This window comes from Fusarium mangiferae (genome assembly GCF_900044065.1).
Source record: "Fusarium mangiferae strain MRC7560 genome assembly, contig: FMAN_scaffold006, whole genome shotgun sequence".
In the NCBI taxonomy this organism is placed as follows: Eukaryota; Fungi; Ascomycota; class Sordariomycetes; order Hypocreales; family Nectriaceae; genus Fusarium; species Fusarium mangiferae.
The window spans coordinates 1,167,246-1,185,352 of record NW_024573926.1 but is presented as its reverse complement, the minus strand read 5'-3'; the positions used below and the strand labels follow the sequence as shown (position 1 = coordinate 1,185,352).

Sequence of the window (18,107 nt, the reverse complement as noted above, 5' to 3'; positions counted from 1 at the left end):
ATGGGCATCACTGAAGATGAGATTGGACTAGTACATTACGATTGATAGGATATGTTAGCAGTGTATTACGGGTATAGACCTATTGAACGTAAGAGAAGCGCTTTGAACAAAATGATATCGCCTCCAACAATCCCGATAAGCCTGTGATCGAATATCGCATCCTTGAGTGCAAGAGGTAACCTCAAACTTTCACTGGTAGGTATACCTAGGTAGTGAGAAACAGACCCAGGATGTGAATAAAATTATCCAAACAAGCACAATAAGAACAAGTACATAGAAAACAACATCGTTCAAGACACTGAAGGTCCAAACCTGAGCTTCCTATGGCAGGTACTGGGATTTATATTGATGGATGCAGGCTTGATGGTTCAAAGACCACGTACGGACAACTAATTTAGCGATTTCTAGGATAAAAGAATTAGTCCTACCCTGCCGTATCGATCAGATGACATATTATGTGACGATAGAAACGTTGTGGTAAATACAAGGGAAGGACTTCAGCCAGATCTGAGTGACTGCGCCCGTGGAACAGCACATACAACTCCTACAAGCATTTTCTCATGAGCTCAGTCAAATTGGAGGCGACATTAGTCAAAAGAGACTACAGTTTTTGGCGGCGCTCCAATTGTATGTATGAGCATGGAGCAAACTTGTACGACTCTAACATCAAACGAATTTGATTGAAGAAGTTTGTTACACAGCATGGCGCACGAGAGGATCTCCGAAAGATTGCCCAGTACGAAGGAAAAAGTCTACTAAGGGAGCACAGCATGGCTTGCTCGTGGCTGGATCGACCGAGGACCAGTCTTTAAAGTCGGCACACAACATATGATAGCACGAGCAAGGGTGGTATTACTTGCAGCGGCAAGCTGCATTTGACACGATCCTTTGGCCGTCCTCGTGCCACTCGATGCAACGCAAAAAGAGAACAGGCAAATTGGACCGGGAAGAAAAAAAGGGTATCATCTGAGGACAAGATGCGGCAGTTCAGGCGCAGAGAAACGGCAATGTTCCGAGGTTGATGAAATGGATGAGCCTGTGGGTGAGCGAGTGAGAGGTGCTGCTGATACCTGTAGACGTCATGTTGAGGCTCAATAGTGCTGCAAGTCAGCAGTAGTTGCATGATGCAGACACGCATCTGCAGAAAATATGCATCTGGACCTGCAGTGTAAAGAGCAAGACGAACTGCAACACGTATTGAGACGAACTCGACAAGCAAACGAAGCCTATGATTATCGTAGTCTATCCTTTTGGTGTGTAGTGCTGTGCTGTGTCAGGGATGTGTTTCGTCTGGCGCGCGCCACAAGTCATCACCCATTGATATTGGGGGTTTGTGTTTCGGGGAGATGGCTGCCGATTTCCGGATCGACGACAGAACAGAGTTAGTGAGTTGACTGACTGACTGCGGTTCTTTACTTATTTACGTATGAGACATGGGCAACAATCAACTCATTGTGTGATGAGGGAGGGTTTCAGGCTGAGTCAGTAGGCGCTGGGCTCGTGCGTCGGCTGATATCGCGATTGATACGCTTCTTGGTTTGGTGTTGTAGAAGGAATCCGCGAGCTGCATTGGAGGTGTACGTATATGTAACTGACGAACAGGGAGTGCATTGATCGGACGGGAGATACACGTGCGCATGACATTAACACCTACCAATTTGGGCAGTACCTGGGGATATCTAAGGTAGTGTGTGTGTGTGTGTGTGTGCTGATTGTCGGCGGAGGATCGTCACGATAATTCATGTATGCACTTTATCTCTGACCTGCCATCACGGCAAGTGTCTTGTGCATGTTACAGACAATGGAATACAATGGAGTACATGTCGTGCTCGGGGCTCCTCAGCTTTGATCCCCGCGGTGGCTGCCTCCGCCAAATGTGGCTCGTGGTGGTGATGGTGAGCATGGGTTAGAGACTGGGATAGACCCTACTTTGTATGTAGGTCATGGTCAGCAGAGGCACGGAAAAGAAAAAGCCAATATGGGAATCATTAATATTTGTTGTGTCTGGGTCTAGTATCGACATGGAAGCCGAACCGAGGTGAGTTAACTTACCTACCTACCTAGGTAGCATAAAGAGTCTCACCGAGTGAGAAATATACGGCCCATGATCCGAGTTCCCGGGCGTGGTCATTCATCTCCGTCTCATGGAATAGGCAATTAGAATCAGGGTGTCGTATGTTTGCTCTTGCCCGTGGACTTGTATTGTATCATGATCTGTCTCCTGATCTGAGTGAAGTTGTCGTCTTCCATGTTTATAGTCGCCCTCGATAAAAGAAGCCACACTTTTCTTTTTGTCTTTGACTCTTGTTTTCTCCTTTCCTCTCTTTCCTCTCTTTTTTCTTTTTTCTCCCCCTTTGATTCATATTCTCCTCGTCTAGTACGACGCCATCCATAACCATCGAGATCTCTCTCACCGTGGGTTCTTGGTTTCTTTCTCACCGACCTTTATGCCCTCCCAGCATCATGGCCGCCGAGTTGGTCCTGGTTCACGCCTAAATGATACCCTGTCAGGCCTGAATACAGCAAACAGCAGTGGCCCTCCAGTTCACTTCACTGTTGGTACTAGAAATTACTTTGCTGGTTTGCCTTGCATCTTTCTCATCTGTCGTTCCCCGGTTGACTAGAAGAGACAAGGCAGAAGAAGCAAAAAAAGCCGACTCTTGGACCTCTTGAGATCGTCGTTTATTGACAGGGAGCTCCAGTTAGCGCGCGCTATCTCTGGCTGGCTGTAAGAGCTCCCAGCTCCATCAGTGACCGCTCTGTCGGTACCTGCCTTGCCTTGCCATACCTTAACTCACTTGTTTATCAGCGCAATCAATTAATCAATCAATCGGGCATCAACTTTAACATTACTATATAAAGTGATAAAGTATTACTTGTTCACCCTTGCCTTGACCGCGGCTGGATTAATTGATTGATTGCTATTGCTATTGCTATTGCACGTGCAATTGTAACCAAATTGTGCAACCGCAGCTGCAACCGCAACCGCAACCGCAAACCGCAACCACCTCTCAATTATCCTCCTTCCCCCATCTCATCCACCCCATTCCCCTCCACCCATCTTATCTCATCCATCCATATCACGCTACAACTTTGGTAGTGGAGGTTAGTTCTTCTCTTATTCAACACCATCACCTAATTAATTGATTCATTTCTTTACATACAGCCGAGTATAGAGGCTAATGATCATCCTTGGTTCAGTCTGACTATTATACTTACAACGATATCAAACTTTGTCACCATACGCTCTACAGCAGTACCAGACCGCGCACCACACTGCATCCTCACACCAAAGAAAATATCATTCTTTTGGGTCGCAATCATCAAGCAAACCCCCTCGTCAAATCATCCCTGCCTCTTTCACCGAAACGGGCCTTCCATCCTCCATACCTTACTCGACCGACCGACCTTACTTACGAAACGATACGTACTGGTACTTTGTTGCTTCGAGTCCATCTCCCCCACCCTCCACCTCAAGCCCAATTCCGTCTTCTTGGGTTCCTCCCCCGATTCTCCAATCACACCTCTTCCGTCTATTCCCCAAAAGAGACCCAACTCCCTCGATCGCTCTCTCTTACTTCTCCTCGTTTCTCTCCGGGCGCTCTGAGGTCTGGGAGCCTCCAGACGAACTACCTGACATCCCGAAACCACTGAAAACCGACTCAACACCACCGATGATGCTCATGATCGTATTGGCCGCGATATCATGATGCTCTGCGCAGCACACCCCACGCCCATTCTAGCATTGTCGCATCCGCTATCATCCTCACCCTTACCGTCGCTGCGATCCTCCTCGCATATCTCTCTATCGTTGTCGATTCTGTGCGCCGTGGTATCTTGTCAATTGGTGCCATTACCAAAGCTGTATTCTTCACTCAGTCGTGTCAACAGGCCATCGGCCCGTCGGTCTCTTCCCATCCAACATAGCCCATGTCACGAGTTGCCGCAGCGGTCTTATACACAAACCGAATCTCTCCTCGCCCACCTGCTCGACTCATACCGCATCCTCAACCCATTTGCTTTTCTGCGACGATCCCAAAAACCGAAACCTTTACTTGACCCCCCAAATCTCAACCGCAGCCGCCTACTTTGCGACTCACCTGGTCTCCCCACGCCATAGCTAGCAGCCCCTCCAGCTGCTGCCCGTCATGTCCTCACAGGCTGTTCCGGACACCCAGCTAGGGCTCACCAACGAGGAGATCCAGCTGCTTCGCCAAGGGCAGGCGGCACTGGGAGGGGGGTCCAGCAGCTCGCGCGCCGCTAGTCGCGCCAGTAGCCAAGGCCTTCTACTACTCGACAGCTCCTCACTTTCTGCTTTAGGCCGTTACTTTGATCATCTTATGGCTAGTATCGAACAACGGATTAATTACCTGAGCCATGAAGCGCAGCGATTCACCCAACTGCAATATGACGAAGCTGATGGAATAATCGGCGGCGCTGACGCAGAAATTGCTCGGTATACCGAGATTCTTCAGCAGCTGGATGAGCTCGAGGTAGATTTCGACCGTATCGCCCATATCAAGGAGATTGTGAAGGGCTATCGCTCAAGAGTTGAAACTCTGGAGCGGGATCTCGAGAGTAGTGGTAGCTCGAGCCGACACCGACACTCTTCGTCGCACCATTCATCCTCTCATCGCAGCCATGGTCACTCTCATCGTCACAGCAGTTCTCATCGTTCACGGCACTAAACAGACCGCCTCCCAGATAGCGGGAAGGTGTGGCCGGGGATTACTCACTTACAAAATATTGTTACAGTAAAACAAAAGTCTAAAAAAGAAGAAAAGATTCGAAAAAGAAAATAGGGGAGAGTCCGAAAAAGAAAATAGGGGAGAGTCCGAAAAAGAGACAAAGTCCTGCGCGGGTTACACAGGACCGCCGTGCTCCTTGCATCGCGAAATGCATCTTGCTCTCAGGCTCGGTCTATAGCCATGACGAATCAAAGGTCAGGAAGGGAACCTGGGACGTGGGAATTTTGGAAGATTGATGGGCCTCACGGCTACAACACGCTGCGCTACGTCTACGCAAGATGGAATTGGCCTCACGGCCTGGCCTATTTTTTAATGTTTTTGTTGCTATTATTGTCTATCTGCTTTTTCATGGGCTCAGTTTGGCGCTATTTTGGCGTTGAATAGCGCCTATTGTTGGATATACGTTTGTGTCTCGGGCATTTGTGTCAGATGTTTGGACTCCTTACCTTACTCAGACAAATTTGGTGTTGAAGCGTGTGCTTGGAGAAAAATACCCCTTGTTGGTTGTTGTATTGTCATAACAAACGTTTACTACGACATGTACCTTTGTTTCTTGGAATCTTTGGAAGATTGTTTTCTCATGAGGTGATGCTAATGTCAAAAGGCATGGATGTCCCTGCCAATGGCTATACTTATCACGAGAGCTCTCACCGCATCGTGCTTTTTAATGGACCACTTCGAGTCGTGCTTTTCACATTGTCGAACGCCTCACCTGCACGACTGGCTCTGGGGTGCAGCTCTGGGGATGCATATGTAAGGCGGGTGGAAGCATCGTTTATGGAGAAGACGCAGTGATGCCCAACACTAAAGGGTTGTAGTATAGTTGCTGACGTGTGTGTGAAGATTAAGGCTGGACTCGACAGGTGGATTAAAAAATGATTTATGACCTGGATTGAAAGCATATATCAACTGTTTGGTTCTTTCATTGGCGCTGGAAAATGAGGCGAGAAGGGGAGACGGTGTTGTAAGTTGGGTTCATGATGGAGTAGAGTTGGTGTAAGTTGGGTACACATCCATTCTCATGATAATATGGTTTGTCCAATGACGTTGTATGTCTTGAGTAGACAAGGGTTATCTGCAAAATACTGCACTCCAACGGCTCCTCATTTCATTGGATGCTCACCGAGTTCTAAAGTGCGGATGCATTCCTATGAGAAGGCCTTGGAGATTCGGGGGCCAAATAATGCTGTTCACCTGATCGAGGAGGCTTGGGAGGCCGAGTAAGTATGTAGAAGAGTGTGTCATTATCTTTTTTACAACGTCTAATAATAAACATACGCAAGAACAGTCCAATCCAACTCAACCGAATTCGATCCAATCCCACCATTCCTCGCAAGTAGTTTAGACGTTCAACTCATAACAACAATCAATGCTAAAATCCTTGTCCATTAAAAGTAACAAGCACACCAACAGAGCACTTAAAATGTAACAACCCATTCCATTCCATGCATGCCATGATCCTTGTGCTCGCGCCAAAAACGCCCATAAGTGTTTCCATGTATCATTTCCAAACCCTCACGTGTGAGGGGGATATCCATCGGGAATGCCTCTCGTTTCCCTCTCAGCTTGCGGCAAGACAAATGAAAGGGGGAATCAAAACGAGAGACAAAGAGGTATGTTAGGGTAGCGTAGACCCTCCAAAGCAATATCATGATGCTCGCCTCTAATGCATAAAAAAACAAAACCACAACCACACCCACACCCACACGCCGGCTTTCTTCATCATTACTTCTTTTCATGCGACTAGCACGGAGGCGGCCTACACCCGGGCGATCCGTCGCTGTCGGACCAGGAAAGGACTAGGCATCTCGTCTCGTTCCGGATCCCAGACAGCGACGGGCTCGTCACCACTTGACTTGCGCTCAATTCCGATGCGATCCCGGAATGCCCTCTTGGGGCTGACGTTCTCCCCTGTGCTGGGCATCACGATGGCGCTCATAGGACGACCGCCTGCGCGAGCCTGCTGAAGCTCGACGAGGGTTCGGCCTCGAATGTTATTCTTAGCAGCAACCTTGCCCAGAACATCATCGGTGCTGCTGCTGTTCTTCTTGTTGTTGAGTGACGAGGCGCGCGTCAAGCCCTGGCTGCCGGCCTCGGACTGGAGATTTGCCGCCGAGGGAATCTTGCTCAGACGACGAGTAGGCGACCTCGGAGCCTCAGGTGGAGGCATCTGCTTAGACACGAAGCCCGAGGTTGACGGTTGGGTCTTGAGGCGGTTCATAGGGCACGACTTCTGAGAAGTGAGGACAGGTCGTGTCTTGGAGGTGAAGGGATTCTTCGAAGATTTAATGTTCCGTGTTGGCGATGGGACGACGTCTTCATCTTCAGAATCAGACAGGGTATCACGAGGGTGATCCCATCGAGAATCGGCGGAGTTTCGATTGGCGTTGGCGGTAAAGATGTTTGCATTGGCAGTGGTAGGAGCCTTGGTGTTGCCATTGCGCCGAGGAGAAAGAGAAAGCGACGCAATAGCGATAGGGCTTGGTGAGTTCATCTCGATATCCATTGGTGTACCAGCGGGATTACCGACGAACATGGTCTGCGCACGGCTGAAAGGCGTGCGAGCTGTCTTCTTAGTCTCTCGAGGCGCCTCGGGACTATCGATGGAGTACTCAGTGAGATCTGTTGTGGAGGGGAATTCGACCTCGCTGCCACCAATGGAAGAGTGAGGATAGTCGGACTTATAATCCGACTTGCCCATTGATGAGGCATACTCATCTTCGCGACTCTCAGGTCTTGAACCGGAAAATGTTACTGTTTTCTTTTGCAGCTCAGCTTCGACACGTGCCTGAACCTCGGCTTCAAAGCGATTCTGGAGCTGTTCGATCTCCGCGTTTGCAAGACGGTCAATCTCGAGACGTGCTTTAACCTCCCACTCTCTCCGTAGCGATGAGTCCAGCTCCTCTCGGATAACGTCCTTCTCTCTCTCCATATTGGCAAGTCTGTCATTGAGGTCCCTTTCCTTCTTACGCAAAGCATCCTCTCTGAGCCGGAGAGATTTGTTGAGGTCGACAACCTCCTTCTCCTTCCTCATAAGCTTGACCACTGGCAGGTTAAGGAGCTCAGAAGTATCAGGTCTGCGATCAGGGTTCACACGGAGGCAGTCCTTGATAACCTGATAAAGCTCGGGAGAGTAAACATCTGGCAAGGCTGGGAACTTGCCCTCTTTAATCTTCTGTACAAGCTGGAAATGCGTCTTTGCGTTGAAGGGTGGCTCGCGTGCGCAGAGCTCATAGATGATGCAACCCAACGACCAGATGTCGGACTTTAATGTGTACTTCTCCGCGGCACAGATCTCGGGAGACATGTAGAAGGGGGTACCAACATAGGTAGAAGCGAAGTCGTGAGACTTGATCATCTTGGATAGGCCAAAGTCTCCAAGCTTGACAGAGTTGTCCTCGCCAAGGAAGACTAAAACACAGTTAGTTTCGAATATCGTAAACAAAGGGGTCCACTATCGAGGTCTCACCATTCTCAGGTTTCAAATCTCGGTGTAGAATAGTCATTGTTCCAGCGGGAACCTTGGGTCCGCCAGCAGCGTTTCCCTGTGTCAACCCAAGCACGTTGGCGCCAACTTCTGGAGGGTCAACACCGTAGTGACATCGGTAAAGTGCCATGACAAGCTGACTGAAAATACTCCAGACGAAGCTTTCCTGAGCTCGCTGGCCCTTTAGTGCGAGGTCCTTGATAACGCGGCCGAGATCGCCATTACCGCAGTACTCCATATAAAGATGCAAGTCCTGGCTAACTTTGAGGTGTTCGCGGTGGTAATAGGCGACAATGTTTGGGTGGCGCAGATGCGATAGAATCTGGAACTCGGCGTGAAGTTGTTCGCGCTCCTTCTGGGACATGCGTAGATATGAGATTTCTTTGCGGCACATGATGAAGCCGTCTGTCCTGCGACGGACCTTGCGGATAATGCCAAAAGAGCCATGGCCTAGAAGAAGACGGTGAGTTAGAGTTGCCGCTCAAGTGATAGCACGGCGCATCGAGACGAGTGCTGTTAACTCGATAGACTCACCAATCTTCTCCAGCGTTTCGTACTTGTCCTCGGAAGACATGATGAAGTAATTCACGGTGGACAAGCAAACTCAACCCATGCAAACAAGCAAATTCTCGCTAGGCCGTGAAAGTGTGAATGCAGATCAGATGCGATGCGATGAAGGACGCAGAAACAAGAACGAACAGACAAACGCAACCTGCTTTGGTTAGTAGTAGTAAGCTTGAAGTTTAAGAGATGGATGAGAGGAGAGAGAGGAAGAGGAGGAAAAAGGAAGAAAGCAAGGTCCAGCTTGAAGTAGCTAAGTGAATGGATCTATTTTGCGTTGTTCGTGCAACTTGTAGCTTAGACCCAAATAATCCCGGCCACTCGTCCCACGGCCTCGGTTCTGATTGGAAGTAAACACTCCATCGTTGCTACCATGGCAACCAAGGTCAAAGCTACCGATAACCGGGGATAGCCCGAGAAGCTCTTATCGATAAGAGGTGACGTCGTTCTCTTTCTGGTCTAGCCATGGAGGAGAACGATACTATAGAGAGGTCTGTCGAACAAAACAGCCAAGAATAGATCAGGTCAATTAATAACTTAATTAATCATATGCAAGATAAATTGATCACAATGCGGAGTTTCATTGTTATTCGACTTGTAGCAACCCTATATGGTTTAATAGCAAATCTGCCCACATTGCAGTGGCTTCAATATTATGCAGTTACGCAAACCTTAAACGCGGTTAATTGAATACTGCTACTAGCACGTGAGCGCGCGTTGCCTTTCAGCGCGTGGCTTTCATCAGGGCGACTTGCATCCAAAGAACATCAAGACCGCGGGCGGTAACAAAAATTTGGCCGGATTGAGGGCGCGTCTCATCATACGATGAATTTATCAAATTTTCAAAGGGTTTAAGCTGGTTCACGCTGCCAAAATTGACATCTGCAGAGTCGTTGGCGCACCTCTGGCCCAGCCTCTGATGCGATCTACAGTGACCAGCCCTTATCCCTTTCATAGCCCAGAGAAAGTCTGCTCATCACAATGCCACCGGCAATCACATACGATGGGGTCGAAAGTGCGGAGGGCGGCACCATCTTCAAAGATCTCAAGTTTTGGCTGTCACATCGAGTACCGAGCAGAAAACATTGGACGGAGCTTATCACGGTAAGTTGAAGTTGTAAACTCATTCACGCGCTGTCGCTGATTTTAAGATAGCAAAATGGCGGCAAGGTCGTGCTGCTGGAAAAACATGCTGATATGCTTATTGCGGACCATCTCATAAAAAGAGATGCCCCCCCTGCATCCTATTCATGGAAGTTTATTGAGGACTCTGTGAAAAACGGGTATATCCAGATAAAGGACAAATACCTGATAGGACGCCATCCAGACGAGCCAAGACCGGTGGGCAGCAATCAAGCCAAAAAGTCAACACGGACACCGTTTACTGCGGAGGATGACGCGAAACTTACTAGGTGGGCACTAAGCCATCCAACGCAGCACAAAGGAAACCAGATATGGTACGAGTATGAAAAGATTGTAAGTTTTCGCGAATCAGGCCATGAAAATTAAGCTCACATGCGTAGAATCCTCGACACACGGCACAATCTTGGCGTGATCGCTGGCTCAAAAAGCTACAGTTCTTGGATAGGAAAGCGTTAGAGACTATGGCAGCCTCTGCGCCTGCAGAAGCCGGTCCCGTTGCGAGCACCCCCGAAAAGACCGCGGAGGCCCGCAATACAGTTGCCAGAGTCCCGCAGAAGGCTGCTCTTCAAAGGTCCCCTGAGCAACGCGTGAACAACCGGGTAGATGCCGGCCCCGTTGGCAGACCACCACAACCTCAAGCTACGAGAGCGCCATCGCAAGGCCCGAGAGAAGCTAACAAACCTCGGAAATCAATAGAAGACCGTCAAGAAGAAGAAGAAGACGAAGAAGAACAAGAAGAAGCTCTCGCTCTTCTGAGGTACAACTGGTATCAAGATCTTGATGAGTATATCAAAGTCACCGAGAGAGACATTAAGAGCAGTCTCAACATCAATGGAAAGAAGATCGAGTTGTTTGATCTTATGATAGCTACCCGAGATGCGCCAGTATCACAGGACAGCCAATTAACCGACTGGCACAGAGTCGCGGAAAACCTTGGTTTCGTTGAACCAGATCAGCATACCGTCAACGAGTTACATCTCTGCTATGAAGAGAACCTCGTGGACTTCCTCGATACAATGGAGAGTTTCGAAGTCAACAGCGAGGAACAGAACCCCGAGTCACACGATCAAGCTCCTGACATAGACCCCGGTCAGGACATCGACTTCGAGGACGGTCAAGAGCGCGGTTTACTGCAAAGTCAGGTACCGTCCTCACCCCCAGTCGCCGCGTCAGGTTTGAAACGAACTGCTGGTGAGCCTCCCTTCGCTTCATCGGAGCGCTTTAAGAAAAGACGCTACAGTAAGGACATAGAGATACCATCTACACCGGACGCCGAAGAAGCTCCCAAGCTACAGCGTGCCCAAGAAACATCTCCTGGTGCCCTAAGAACCTCTCAATGGCTAGGTTATATTGGTGAAAGCGAAGCTTCGCAACACCTTCCACCCCTTCCCCCAATGCAAGAAGAATCACAAGACCTCGGGACGCGACCAGCATTCAGGCAGGATACTCGACACCAATCTGTGGATGTTTCGCTGCCAAATGATACAGCTTTGGATACTACACCAATACCATTGCGTCTGAATAAACATCGCCAGCAGAAATCTTCTCGTGAGAGCCAGCGAAGATCACATGCCCAGCCCATGAGACGGCGTCATGACAGTAGCTTTACAGAACAAATCGCTCCCAGACGAGCTGTTTCCTCTGCGAAACCGAACCCACAACCAAGCAGTCGAACAGCTCGACGGTCTCTTCCGGCCTCCTTCAACTCTTCCCGAGCTATTCCCAAGACAAGCCAGCCTGAGAGCTCAGAGAAGTCTAATTCCCGAGAAATTCAGGAATGGATTACTCGCTATGAATCAATGGGCTACCCCCGCCAATTTGTCGTGGAAGCCCTCAAACGCACCACCCTTACACCTGGAAAATCGGCCCTTCTAGTCATGAAGCATCTTAGCGAAGGACGCGATGTGCCTTCTCACCATGAGGGTATCTGGACAGACCGTGACGATGCGGACTTGGACTTTGCTTCCAGCGTAGACTTTCACCGTTCTCCAGCTGACGAGAGCGAAGAACTTCAACAGGAGCGTGCTCAGAGAGCTCACAACCGGCTTGTTAATAAACATGGCTTTCAGAGGTTTAACCTGAGAAAGGCTTTTCTCGAGGCCCAAGCAAAAGAAGGTGGCAGCCAGCTTGAAGGATAGAATATCTTCCAGTGGTTTGACGCCCTCGATATGGATAAATAAGTCGAGAGTTTGGCAGGCGTTTACTCATAGTGGGAGGGGCGTGGCGTACCTCTTGGTTAAGACGAAATGAACATACTGCATTACTTAATACCCTATTGGAATCTGAAATCAAGATGGTGCCCTCAAGTTCTATTCACCAATACCTTAGGTGATATTCGACATGCATTAAGTGGCCATAGACTCACAGGGATAATCAGTGTTGACTGGATATCTTGATGGATTGTCCCCAAAACTGCCTATATACATACTCATTACGTCTCATTGCATACCTCTCACTCATCAGAGCTTTCGCATTCTATGTTGCGCTCCCAACGCCAGAAAACGCAGTTTTTCGGTGACCTCTGCCCCTATACCAAATGCGTGAAACACCACAAACCAGCTTCCGTAAAATCCTCCGACTTCTCGTTCGAACGTAATGATAAAAATTGTTTCTTCATTCCCCGCGTGTCGCATTTTGCGTTCAATCCACCTCGCATTCTTATGCTCCCACTTGCATTGACGTTGTTTGATGGTTCCTGGTCACTAGCCACACTTACTTGCCAGGTCCCCAGAGGGACAAGCAAGAGGCCAGAAGGGTAGCAAGTTTGGTGGCAGCTTATTATTTGCCAGTAGGCAGGCTGCAAACTGCTCCATGACTGAGCCGAACTTGTTGCAATCGGCGGGCTGCTTTAGCATAGGCCAGCGAGACGATGCCCCCTTTGGCTTCGGCTTTTAGGGGGCTGATGGTTGTTGTGGCTTTCGAATAAGCTTGATCTTGGGCCGCTGAGTAGGCGCTGCTGCAGGAGGGGGTGTGCTCGTGGCGGGACTCGCAGACTTGGGCTTTGGTGTAGAGTTCGAATGAGTATTTAGCGAGGCCTTCCTCTCTGGCGCAGGATGCGGCGATGATGCCGGGCCTCCAGGCAAAGGCCTTCGCGCCACATCTCCAGGAAGAGGCTTTCTGGCGGGCTTGGCTGTGATGGAGTCTGATCTTGAGTTCAGAGGAGGGGCAGGGCCATCTCTTGGCGCCCCTGAGGGGAGAGATACCCGGCCATTCCCATTTGGTTTCTTTTCTTTTCTCAGTAAAGGAGCGAGGCGGTTTGGAGCAACCCTCAAGGTGATGATCTTGCTCTTCTTCTTCTTGAGGATACCCGAATCGAATGGCTTATCGACCTTTGGGCGTTTGGGTGCCGGAGTATGCTGTTCATCCTTCTCAGGTCGAGGGCGCTTGCTACTAGAAGCGGATGAGGGTTCAGGGGGCCAGGATGGTTTGGATCCTGATGAAGACGTAGTACTTGCTTGTCGAGACAGACCTGGTGATGCAACGATGGTGTCTCTTTCTTGCTTTGGTAGAGTGGGCTTCGGGCTTTGAACAACGGGAGAGGCACTGTTGCAGGGTCGTTGAGGCGGAGGGACAGTTGGGCGTTGGGCAGAGGCCGTCTTGTGGGTGTTGATCTTGATAGAAGATGTTTTCTGCAGAGGTGCAGGCCGCTTCTGCTCGACGATAGGGGCAGGCGGAGCGGGAGGTGGAGGCGGTGGTGCTTGTACGATTGGCTCCCGGGGTGTCGTCCTGTAATGAGCTTTGAATTTCATGATCAACTGTCCAAGTTAGCACCAGCACAGACTTGCTTATAAACAATGTGGCACTTACGCGATTAGAGAGCTGCTGCACAGGCCTCTCGACCTTCCAAGCCTTTGGTAAGGGGAGCGTAATGACCCAGTCGCCAGCTTCCTCAAACATCATCGCCGCCAAATCTAGCATGCTCTCCATCTCGCCACGACCGAGACTCGGATGGTCCAGCGCCTTACGCATCGCAATGCTATAGTGTCGTTCGTCGCCTCCGTAGGTTTCATCCATCTCTCTTCGTAAAGCCTTGAGTGCTGCATCCAGGTTCTCTTTTCTGGCAAACATTTCTTTTCTCGCCTCAATCTCCTGGGCACTGTCTTGCACAAGCAGAAGGTCTCCTTCATCTTCCGGCCGAGGGTCGTTCTTAACAACCTTAGTATGTTCTCCGAAAGCGATGGCAGCGAGCCCAGAGGCAGCCGCCTCGATGAGTTTGTTCCGCACGTACGGTGACCGGTCGGTAATGAGCGAGTATGTTAAGAATGAGAACACCGTCGGATCCAGCATAGCCCCCAGGTCAATCAGAGCCTCAAAGGCCTTGATCCGAATCAGATCTCTCGTTCCGTCCAACAGATACTGCCCGAAATCAATGTACTTCTTCGGGATTACTTCCGCCTTCATCAATCGTTGTTTGGCACTAAGACCAGCGATAGTCCAAACGTTCTGGTATGAATGGGTCCATTCATCTCGCCGTAAAACTCTCTCGATTTGCTCTATGGCCCGTTCGAGGAACTGCTTCTCATCCTCATTAGGAATTTTGTTCTGCATCGCAAACCAATCATCTTGCTTGGAAGGGATGAGAGACGTAGCAAGAGCCTCCACAAGAGTTGCGATGTAGAAGTGGTCAGAATAAGGGTTGTCCTCATTGTTATTGAAGAGAAGTTGGTCCAGAATAAACTGGCGAGCTTCAAGAGGACATTTGTAAGTGTGAGCATCTCTCACTTGAGCGATGGCTTTGATAATAGCACACTGAACGTTGTATTGCTTCTTGTCGGAAAAGTCGTTCGGCTTTGGTTGGTTCGTACCTTTGTGGCAGAACATTTCGCTGAAAGCCTTCATCAGTTGTCGAAGGCCAAGCATTGATAGATCCTTGATGTTGGCCTGACGTGGCAGAGCTTCAGCAGCCATAGTTCGGATACCATGAAAGTAGCGGCGGTCCACAAGCGTTCTGGTAAGAAACCCTGACGCAATGGGGTGCAAAGGGCCATGGGTCAGGTAAAGCATAGCATCCTGCTGAGCAACGACATCTCTATCTTGCTGCAGTTGTGACACGTACATGTACGGCTCAAGAGTCCGCTTCATATCGCAAGACCACTCGAAGTCGGCATCTACACGTATCCATTCGTAGGACTCCTGGTCCATCTTTCGTTCAGTTTCAGGATCCCAATCAATTAACTCCCATTGTGCCTGCTCGTCTGGCGTCTGCAGAACGTCGCCTAAGCAGTAGAGAAGCGCATCATCCATATTTTCCGCATCCATACTGGCACCAACGTTTTGCTTTTCCTTCATACGACGCGTGCGCTTAAGCCGCTTATACTTGGTATTGTATGGAATCTCGAATTTGGTAGACCTTGTGGCATCTTCGCGGATTTCTAGAATATGCTCGTAAGGCGTTCCATCCGCTTCATGGATTCGTACCGTCATCGGTCCTGTAAACAGAGGCTGTACTTCGCCTGGCTTAACACCAGAGCGGCGCTCCTTGACAACGCGTAGGAAATCATTCTTGTCTAGCGGTGGCTTCTTGGCCGTCTGGAATTGAATCTGGTTTAGCGTGAGCTCAACACAGAGCCTCTTCTTGTTGAATTTCGCCTTGACATCAAATCGCGGGCATCCTGAACCGTAGACCCACTGGCTCCAGAAGCTCTCAAGCCGATACTTTGCCCCCTTCTCACAAGTTGTTCGGAATTTCTCTGTTTCAAGGATAGTAGCCCTGTCAGAAGATTCGATCTGAACCTTGGTTAACAGTTTAGAGAGAATGCGTGTCAATCCGTGTCCTCCTGAAGCCTTAATGAGTCGCTTGTCCAGGATGAAGAAAACCACAGGAGCTTTCAGAGTCATAAAGTCCATCTCGAACTCTCCCAAATGCAGATAAGGGCCGAGATCGTAGAGACAAGGCCGTTCGACGTCCATCTGGACAAGCTTGTCGGACAGTGTCTTCATCCGAAATCTGTACTCATTGTTTCCGCAAATTTTCTTCATAAAGAGATCTGTCATGAAATGCGCAATGCCAACGATAAGCCATAGGTCATTTCTTGTGTTCGGTATCATGTTGATCCCAATCCACTGGTACGCCAATGTTTGAACCATCTTTCTTGTGACATCGATCTCGGTCTCGATAATGTCATCTGGGAAAAGTAACCGATTGCTGACGAACGCCATGGAATAGAGAGCCACAGTGTCCTGAATCATATCATCAAGGAAGCAGAGCTTGAAATTGCCGAACGGATATCGAGCAAACGTGAATGTAAAGAAATCAGCTGCCATAGTGATGGCTGCTGCTGTATTCCTTACCCAGTCGGCACGATGTGGTAAGCAGTATGCGTGAACCTTGAGCGCATTCATACCCAGTTTGACCTCGTCTTCTTCTGTTCTAAACTCAGATGAAAGATCGATATGCTCAAATGGGCCCACTGCAAAACCAAGCTTCTGTACAGAAACCTTCTTTTCGGGTTCGAAGGTCATTATCTTTTTGTGGTCATCGTCGGGATCTACGGTCTCTTCCATAAGGAAACCTGAGCAGACAACCGACATCTCGCGGAGTTTGTCTTCCTCGGCAAGGTTATGGATTCGCTCCTGGCCATCAATCTGCATCTTGTCGGGGTTACTACCGTTCTGTTGTGTAGCGAGCGCTTGTTGCAAAGCATCACCCAAGGTACGGGGGTACTTGATTGATATTCTCCAGTCGCAACGTGATCCGTGGTCGTCAATGCAAGGGAAAATGCACGAAGCAGTCCCAGGATGTATCGAGCTTCGTGTGTACATGTGCGTAAACCGGTTGTCCAGGGGATCGACGCCAACGAACTGTATCCCATCTCGGGGGTTCGTATGGGTAAATGGTATGGTGATTCTGTACTGCTTGTTGGATCGCTCGTTCGCATCAAGACCTATCATAGACTTCCTGATGATGAGCCTCGGGCGATCCGGCTCGGCCTTACCTCGCAGGTTCACCTTCAGCGATCGATAGACCGGTGTGCACCCCTCGAACTCTCTATTCTCGGCGGGGACATCGTTCTTGCGGCTGCGGAATATCGACTGTGCACGCTTGCGGCGAATATCGTGGTGATCGGCTCTCAAACTCCAACTCTTTGGGTGAGTGAGCTTGGCATATGGATCATTGTAGGTTGCTGTTGTTCTCCGCCTATGACTCTCGACGAGATCACCGTTTGATTCCTTAACATCAGCGATGAAAATGTTCTCGGTATCGATTTCGCAATCTGCAGCGTCCAACACTATGTCCTCAATCTTATCGTTGAACACGACAAGAAAGATGTCAGTCGTTCCATCAATGCGCTTATCGCGAAAGTTGACCTCGAGATTGACTTCTTGCTTGATGATGAAGAACTCGAGCACTGATCCGTCTTCTGTAGAGGCCGCTTCATCGTCTATGTCGAGTAGAGAGTGGTTCACTGGCGCAGCCTCCTGCGGCATGGCGAGTGTAGTCATGTTGACTGGTGGTAGGCAGGATAAAGAAAACGAAGGCCTAAGGGCCCCTGCGAGCTGGTGTTCACAGACTCAGCATCGATGGCCGTCACAGCCTGATGCGCAGCGCAAAAAAGCCTTCAGAGTCGCTAGTTGTATTTGTGATTCCTATTGCTCTTGTCGCGCAGTCTTGTGCTTCTTTCAAGGCGTCGGCGCAATTTGAACGGGGTATGCGGAGTTGGTTCAGCGTGAAGTGAGGAGCGGAAGGAGTAACGTGGCTATTAGAAGAGTTTGGCCGATGACTTAGTAAAAGGACGGCCCTATTGTTAAATACAAATGCTGCAAAAGCGCAATTCGCGCAAACCTAGAAAATGACCGTATATTAAATTCTCGTCTTGAACCTTGCAGAAGATGGAAGACAGCTCGCGGCGCGTCAGGAAGCTGGCGTGCACGGACCGCTCTACTTCCATCCATTTCATGAGGCTCACTGCGCGGTACGTACCTTACTTGGGCACTTCACATCTTCCATTATCACGGGCTATTAACAAAGAACAAACAGAAGAATGAAGGTGATAAATCTCAAGCACTCCACTACCAAGGAACCCCAAGAAGCGTAAGCCAGCTCAACTGCCGCACCCCCTCACTGAAACAAAGACACGTCGGCATTGGACATTTCTCTATCGTTTATCAGGTGTTTATTATTGAATGTCTGTTTACTCTCATCCTTAACAGGCAAGTTGGAACCCATT

General features: G+C 49.4%; 4 protein-coding genes across 4 annotated transcripts; 2 read left to right on the top strand and 2 right to left on the bottom strand.

Annotated features, from left to right (window-relative positions):
- Positions 1 to 4,148: 4,148 nt before the first annotated feature.
- Positions 4,149 to 4,688, top strand: FMAN_03111 (uncharacterized protein; the record flags this gene model as incomplete). The annotated part of the gene is made up of 1 exon (XM_041831887.1): positions 4,149 to 4,688. One exon carries the CDS (start codon positions 4,149 to 4,151, stop codon positions 4,686 to 4,688), a length of 540 nt encoding a protein of 179 aa, XP_041682405.1.
- A 1,819-nt stretch (positions 4,689 to 6,507) lies between these two features.
- On the bottom strand, positions 6,508 to 8,809 carry FMAN_03110 (putative NIMA-like protein kinase; the record flags this gene model as incomplete). Its single annotated transcript, XM_041831885.1, has 3 exons — positions 6,508 to 8,159; positions 8,218 to 8,685; positions 8,770 to 8,809. The coding sequence occupies 3 exons, from the start codon at positions 8,807 to 8,809 to the stop codon at positions 6,508 to 6,510; spliced, it is 2,160 nt and encodes a 719-aa protein (XP_041682404.1).
- Positions 8,810 to 9,777: 968 nt separating this feature from the next.
- Positions 9,778 to 12,077, top strand: FMAN_03109 (uncharacterized protein; the record flags this gene model as incomplete). Its single annotated transcript, XM_041831884.1, has 3 exons — positions 9,778 to 9,900; positions 9,952 to 10,272; positions 10,320 to 12,077. 3 exons carry the CDS (start codon positions 9,778 to 9,780, stop codon positions 12,075 to 12,077), a joined length of 2,202 nt encoding a protein of 733 aa, XP_041682403.1.
- Positions 12,078 to 12,830: 753 nt separating this feature from the next.
- Positions 12,831 to 17,382, bottom strand: FMAN_03108 (uncharacterized protein; the record flags this gene model as incomplete). The annotated part of the gene is made up of 2 exons (XM_041831883.1): positions 12,831 to 13,694; positions 13,747 to 17,382. The coding sequence occupies 2 exons, from the start codon at positions 17,380 to 17,382 to the stop codon at positions 12,831 to 12,833; spliced, it is 4,500 nt and encodes a 1,499-aa protein (XP_041682402.1).
- Between the last annotated feature and the right edge of the window lie 725 nt (positions 17,383 to 18,107).